This window comes from Larus michahellis, chromosome 2 (assembly GCF_964199755.1).
Source record: "Larus michahellis chromosome 2, bLarMic1.1, whole genome shotgun sequence".
NCBI classification, from domain to species: domain Eukaryota; kingdom Metazoa; phylum Chordata; class Aves; order Charadriiformes; family Laridae; genus Larus; species Larus michahellis.
Window position 1 is genome coordinate 43,755,729 of NC_133897.1, and position 7,710 is coordinate 43,763,438.

The following is a 7,710-nucleotide window of genomic DNA, read 5'->3' on the forward strand; positions in this document are numbered from 1 at the left end:
CCTATGATCCACATTCTTGGGAAGTTGGGTTGTGCACAATTTTTTCCCATTTTTTTTCTGGAAGTCGAAAGTGACAGACCAGACAGATTGAGTGCAATAGGACACAGCCAACAGGCCACCCCCTGTGGCTGATCTGTTGGCTTCCTTTTGCCTCTTCCCGTTCTCGCTTGCTCGTTTCAGCACATAAGCTACAGTAGTAAGAAGGGATTCCTCTCTAATCATGGCATCTTCAGTAACCACAAATATAAACTGTACATGCAGATGCTGAGCATCTCTAGTTAGCTGGGACCCCATTGACATTGCTGGAGTAACAGATGCAGTCTTCTACATCAGGGGATCCAGCTTTGACGAGAAGAGAGATTATTCTAGTACCTTACATTATTGATAGGAAAAATGGACTTGTTATCACTGATTTTCCTTCACAGTGAAACATTCAGCTCTCCTTGCACATGACAAGAGGATGGTGTAGTTGCTCAAATGCCAGTGAAGACGTAATTTAGCTTATGGAATCTGCACAGATGATCATGCATGAGATGGAAGTATCACTTGGCATAAGAGATAGACAGTGAAAACCCTTTGTAGCCAGACTTTGTGACCCTAAAAGCCACATAAAAATATGTAGGTGGCTGACGGCTATGCTTTTGCTTTCATACTGTGCCCCCGGACTTGACTCCACAAGCTTGCCTTGCTCCTGTGCCCTCACTATCACTATGATCCCAGTGCTACTGCAGTTGCCCTGAGCATCACTCATGCTTTTGGGACACTGCTGCAGTTCCTCTTCATCTGCTGGGCACCTTGCATACTTCTACTTTTTGGTTTTTTGTAAGTCATTCTGTTCCATGACTCTGTAGTCCCATGCAATCTCTGAACCTAACCAGGGGGATAAAAACATCTTGCATGGCTGGGACTGGTACTCTGACCCTTGACACTGCTGCACCCTCCAGTTCTTGGGGTTGGGCTCCGAGGGGGCAGATGCAGCTGACTGACCTGATCGGTTGTCTGTCAGATATCTGTGATCAGCCCCTGGGGTGGGAAGAGGGAAAATCGAGGGAACGCTGCATAGCGGGTAGGGGACAGGAACATGATGGGAAGAAGCATGCCTACTGATGGACCCTGTGCTCAAAGGGAGACCTTGCTTCAGCTGCAGCTTAATGCTATAGCACCCTCAGTCTTTTTTTCTCAGCATGCCATGACATCTCATCCCAAAGAAAGAGCATCTTCCAAAATATCTGCAATGTTTATCCAGTTGTTATTGCTAGAAACGTGCATTCTGCACGGTGCCTGTGCTGGTTGGCGTAGGCAACAAGAATGTATTTTAGGATCATATCTTTCTCCATTTTCCATTTCTGCTTGTTTGTGAATGATAACAACAACAAAAAAAATTTTAAAAATCCTCCCCTGTCTCTTGTTGCTGAAGAGTCCTTACAGTCTGTGATCCAGTGAAGGCCAGTGTGGTACTGACTTCAGAGAGCCACTGCTGATTCTTCCCATCAGTTTTTGACCACCAGCAAGACAAGTTGTGTTGCCGTATGCGAGTCTGGGGGTCTTACGTTGGCGTGGACCTGCGTGATCCTATTCTACAGACTTTATTTGTGGCCCCCATTTCTATGATTTAGGCCAGGAATAATCCCATAAAGACATTTATATTAAATACATTGGGTTACGATTTTGTCTTTATCATGTGAGATCTTGCTTGATGAATAACCATCAGGAAAAGGGTGACATTCTTAATCTCTCCTCAACAGAAAAGGCCAGTGAGGAGCTGCTCACACATGTGTGAGCACTTGGGTAATGGCTGAAGAGCTGCCATGGGGACTCTGAAAGTCTGTACACCATAGTAGAAACCACTTTTACCTCCCCTTACCTTTCCCCTTCTCTTTTGTTAAGTCAGACACATTTAACTACATATATATGATTGATTCTTTTTTCCTGCATCTTTTGTTGTCTTAGCATTGTCCTAAACAACAACAAGTCTCAGTCTGTGTCATTATTATGCTCTTCTGTGGGATGGTTATAGGATTTCTTGTCCTCCTATGTCTTGCTCTGAAGACACAGCAGCATAAATTAATATCACAAGTATTCTTGTCATGGACATTCTTTGTGACTTGGCTAAGTCTGCAGGCCCCGTTTACCAGGTGGGCAGTTGGAGGCACTAATGCTTCTTTACATCACTCATTTCTTGTGGGGAGGAGTTATTAATCAAATTCCTAATTTGGTAGTATAGCATTCAGGTGCTAAGATACAGTCTCTGCACCTTGCTTGCTGGAAAGGCAGATATCTGCAAGTAGCTGACACCTGAAGCTCTGCAGAAATCTCACTGTCTATTAAAAGCAAATGTGCTTTCCTTGAGGATTTCAGGATTTGTACATTTTCCTACGGTGTTAGATGTTTGTACTGAGTGAATGGTCTTGGGGGAGCATGAGAAGTGGAAAGCTTGAAAACCAGTTTAAATTGCAAGACTGTAAAGAATTCTTCTGTGCGATCTTCCCTCTGTAGTTTTATTGCCCTGCAATATTTGTTTTCTGTGTTTGTACTTGTATTTTAGAAATGTACACAAAAAGCATTTTTATACCATGCTGTTACCTGTGCTTGTAGTATTGCTGTCATTTCCCTGTGCCTTCATTTACTTTTAAATTTCTTTTTCTTTTTTTTTCTTTATTTGCAAATTTCTAATTAATTCATATATTTATTTTAATTCTGTGTCTTCCATCCCTTTCTCTGTAGTCTTTAGTGTTTCTGTCTGGTATATATCTCTTGCCTTTATTCCAACTTTGTTACTTTCTTTTTTGTTTATTGTGTTCAAAGCAGAGAGAATTCGGTAGATGCTCAAGAAGCCTAAAATCTTCCTTTTGGCATTACAAATGTGCAGATCCTAGTTCTCTTTTCTCTTGTGGCAGTCGCTAAGATGCTGTGACTCAAGAAAGTCCTTGCTGTAAGTTTGTTGGTTAAACCCAAACCTCAGATATCCCTTGGATAAGATATTCTGATTATGGAAGTAAACAAAGCTCTGCTTCCCGTGACTGATGCTTAGTTCCATTGGGTTGCTTCCAGTTAATTTACTGAGAATTTGATGAGCTTTATTCTTGCTCAGCTAAGTTTTGTTGGCTGGGTTGTTAATGATGGGTTTAAACTTGTATTTGCTTTTTGTAACAACTTAAAACATGGGGAGTTTTTCTCCCTCTTTATCTATTTACTTAGTTATCTCTTTTGAAGAGGCATTGCTTCATTAAACACTTTCCTGCTTAGTCTGTAATGATCCTACTTCTTCCACTCTAAACGCATTAATACATTAAAGAAAAAGAGCTTTGTTTGTCTTCAGTGGGATGAAGACATTCCACATTGGTTTTGGTGCGTGGGGCATCTTGGACACGTGATCTCTAGTGGCATAGATGTGCTATGGAGAACTCAGCAGGATCCATGGTGTAATTTCAGGTTGGCAGGGTTGTTTTTTTTTAGCCTGTAATGAAACGAATATGATATTTAATCATCACACTCTGGTGAGAACAGTGTGATTTTTATGCTTCTACAAAATTAAGGACCTACTTCAGGCATTCACCCCAGTCCGTTCCTGCGGTAGGGCTCCAGTGTTGTTGGTGGAAAGCCCCTACATGCAAGTAGTCAGTGATGAAATCCTTATTCTGTGCTGATGAGCTGGACCGCTCGTATACTCTTTTGGTGCAGCACAGTAGTAAGTCATGTAAACATGAAGGGAAAAGAAAATGGGTGGCTGTTTTTCCAGGGAATGGGTGTTCTTACAGCAGCACCCAGGAGCAGATTGCCAGCTCGGAGCTGCCAGGGGGAGCAGCTGACAGCTCAAGCTTGGCCTCCGAATGGGCTGCACATTTTAGCAAGTATTTAGCACTTTTGGGCAGGCTGGGAAAAAACAACTTCTGTAACTTGTCTCCTTCCGTAGCAGATTTCTATCTGATCTGAAGACCAAGTACCACAGGGAGGGATGGCAAGGATGCAGCCCGTGTAATTGTCTCCTTTCACATTAAACCCTCTTTCTTCCACAGAGGTTCTGCAGGACTCTGTTGATTGTGGAGGTGCTACCTCACCTCGCATTTCCTCATAGAGAGCTTTCCATGCTCTGCTTACTTCCCTTCTTAATGATTCACATTTCCAGGGTTAACTTCACAATTTCTCGTTGCTAACATTTTCCTTTCTCTTTAATTTTAGAGTAGAAGATTTGCATGTAATGGAGTCCAAGTGTAAACTTTCTGTTTAGGTTCCTGGGCCATCTCTCTCTTGATGAATAGATAAGTGGAAGAGTAGGGAAGCGGTTGAGTCACCATCCCTGGAGGTATTTAAAAGACAGGTAGACATAGATCTTAGAGTTATGGTTTAGTGATGGTTTTTGTCAGAGTTAGGTTTATGATTGGACTAGAAGATCTGAAAGGTCCCTACCAACCTAGGCAATTCTGTGATTCTGTGATACGCTACTACTCTTCGCAGTAGTTGCAGTGAGAGTGTGCTGAGCTTTTGCCATTCCCAAGCCATGGCGATGGAGTGATCACACATAATGTACATGTTATTAAGATGCTTTGGGTCTTTTTCTGCGGGGTTATTGACGTACCAAGCCTCAGCAAAAGGGTTAAATAAAACTTGAGCTATGGGTTTGAATGCTACGTGACACATCTGATCCATATTACTGTGATGTGCCGGAAACTGCAGTTAGTATGTGAGTTCTGCAGGCAAAAATGATGGCAATGCAATTTCTTCTTTTTCCTGTAGAATCACACATGCCCTCCCTGCAGGGGACTACACTGTGGGTTTGGAAAAAAAATAAATTCATTTATATGTAAATACAACCTGAAGGCTGCAAATATCCAAGCTGCTACAAAGGCAGAGGGCATATACATGACAAAAAATTGACCTGTTGTGGTTAGAAAATTCATAGTTTGCCACAATAGGGGGAAAAATAAATGAGGTTGTCTTTGAAACCTTATAGGTCAGCATTTCAGACTTCTGTATTTGTGCTCCAATTAAAGGAGAAAATGGAAAAGCTGCTGGATATTTACTATTTTTAAGCCAACTTGAGAGGGGAGAAGCAGAAACAATATTTTTCATGTGTTCTTTTAGCAAATTACATGCCCTGAATAAAGGCTTTTTGTTTGTTTGTTTGGCTCGTACATAGGTTTGTGTGAGTTTTATTTGGTTTGTGGGTGAGGTTTTTGCTGTTGTTATATTTCCTTCTTTTTCTCCATGTTAAATGAAAAGAAAACTTTGAAGAAAACTGAAAGTAGATATTATTTCTGTGGGTCTCTCAGCAGTGTCTCACAAAATGCTGGGAGGTACAGGAAATCCGGGGGTCAACAGCAGATAAGAAGGAGGGGGAGACAAACAAGGAGACTGTGGTGTCTTGTAGCAGCGTTTGGTTTACTTCATTATTGTTTCTTGATATAGTAAAAATATTGCCTTGCCGAAGTACTTCGATTTGGACTTAAAATAGCATAAATTATTTTGAGATAAGTTCACATTGACCACCACAAATTCCTCAATTACGTGTCACTGTTGCTGGAGATCCAGCTCTTAGGTCCTAATAATGCATTTTCTACTTTAGCAAGGGAAAATTTAATTTAGTTTTATAGCTGTTTTAGAAAAGTCTGATAAAAACAAACCAGTGCCTCCTCTACTAAGTATTAAAGTCCAAACCTGTGCAATTAGTCGTAAGTTCCCTTTAAAAAACATCCTGGGGATTTATATACTAAACTCAGATGAATGCTAACAGAAGTTACCTGAATAAATTCTTTGGTGTGCTGATAGGATAATGCATCATTTATTTAGTGTTGTACATCACGTTGACTTCATTTTATTTCTTCCCTTTTTTTTTTTTTTTTAAAAGAAAACAAAATTTGGATTGGAATTACGGTATAAGCAACTTGTCTTCCTTCCTCTCTGTAGGTGCGCTTTTAAGAAGAGTATTGACCATGAGGAAGCCCACATGTTAGTCAGTTTTTAACTAATCCCACCGAAGAAAATGAAGCCACGTTTCAGCTTTGCGGATCCTTTTCCCACCACTGTTGGCTGAAGAAGAAATGGGCGTGTGATTATGCTGACACCCCAGCATGCATTTGGTAGACCTGTGGTTAACTCGTTCCCTCTCCATGTGTCTGCTCTTACAAAGTTTTGTCCTCATGATACTGTGCTTTCATTCTGCCAGTATGTGCCCGAAAGGCTGCCTCTGTTCTCACTCCGGAGGTCTGAACGTCAGCTGTAGCAATGCGAACCTCAAGGAAATACCCAGAGATCTTCCTCCAGAAACAGTCTTACTTTATTTGGACTCCAATCAGATAACATCAATCCCCAATGAAATTTTTAAGGACTTGCACCAACTGAGAGTCCTCAATTTATCAAAAAACGGGATTGAGTTTATAGATGAACATGCCTTCAAAGGGGTGGCAGAAACCTTGCAGACTCTGGATTTGTCTGACAACCGGATTCAAAGCGTGCACAAAAACGCTTTCAACAACTTAAAGGCCAGAGCCAGAATTGCAAACAATCCCTGGCACTGTGACTGCACGCTGCAGCAGGTGTTGAGGAGCATGGCCTCCAACCACGAGACAGCCAACAACGTCATCTGCAAGACTTCTGTGCTGGATGAACATGCGGGGAGACCGTTCCTCAACGCTGCCAATGATGCTGACCTCTGCAACCTTCCTAAAAAGACTACCGATTATGCCATGCTGGTCACCATGTTTGGCTGGTTCACCATGGTGATCTCGTACGTGGTTTATTACGTCCGGCAAAACCAGGAGGATGCAAGGAGGCACCTTGAGTACTTGAAATCCCTGCCAAGCAGGCAAAAGAAACCAGATGAAGCCGATGACATTAGCACTGTGGTATAGTATTCTGAATACAATGACTGCCTTTGTGATGGAAACTAGGTTCGGATCACACTAAAACCAGAGGTTTACTTCTAACGTTCATTGTAAACATTAAGACTTTTGGGTTTTTTTTTTCTGTTAACTGAATTACGCCACTGTTGAGCTTTCTAACAGAAAGTTTTGTCCGGGTGGTATACTTTAATTATTTCTCTGGTGGTGTCCTAAAGCAAGTGAATTAATATGTAAACATTAGTTTAGACCCATTCCACTATTTAATAACGAAATTTATTTTTTTAATTTAAAAACCAAATAAAAGCTTAAATTTGAACCATGTAAACCAGAGTAATTTATTGATCAGAAACCTGTCCAGTGCCAGAGCACACTTGGTTTGATCAGCACTCGTGAGGTAGAAGAGAGGCGCGATGACAGAGGGCTGTGAGAGGTCCGGGAGCAGGGAGTCCCTGAAGGGCACTTCTCGCCCTGGGGTGCAAGGTGAAGAGCTGGTGTGTGGTAGCCCATTTTGGGGGCTGCTCGCCATGATGGGAGAGGGGCACAGTGTGAGGAGCCAGAGTGTCCTGACCCTGGGTGTGAGGGATTGATGCTGGGTAAGACACAAGAGGGCATTTCGGCAGTGCTGGGGAGGAACCAACATGAAGGAGCTCCATTACAGGACATCAAAGAGAGGTAAGTGGGGAAATGCGGCAGCTTTTCATCTTACACCCACTTACTGCCTCCCATGACCTTCATGCAAGTGTCCCCAGCACTGGGGGGGACGCTAAGAAGGCAGGAGCAAACTTAATATACCATTCAAACCGGAGTACCACAGTGATGATTTAAATTAAAATTTAAAAAGTTAAATAAAATTAGTCCTTTTAATCAGTAT

The 7,710-nt window shown here is 42.0% G+C and overlaps 1 protein-coding gene across 5 annotated transcripts in view; it reads left to right on the forward strand.

Annotated features, from left to right (window-relative positions):
- Positions 1-7,155, forward strand: part of LRRC3B (leucine rich repeat containing 3B) — a 46,376-nt gene extending 39,221 nt beyond the window's left edge. For all 5 annotated transcript variants that reach the window (XM_074575070.1, XM_074575069.1, XM_074575071.1 and 2 more), the window contains one exon: positions 5,905-7,155. In XM_074575070.1, coding sequence (XP_074431171.1) covers positions 6,069-6,848 — 780 coding nt within the window. In that variant the 5' untranslated portion in view covers positions 5,905-6,068 and the 3' untranslated portion in view covers positions 6,849-7,155. The remainder of the gene's footprint in view (positions 1-5,904) is intronic.
- Positions 7,156-7,710: the final 555 nt, after the last annotated feature.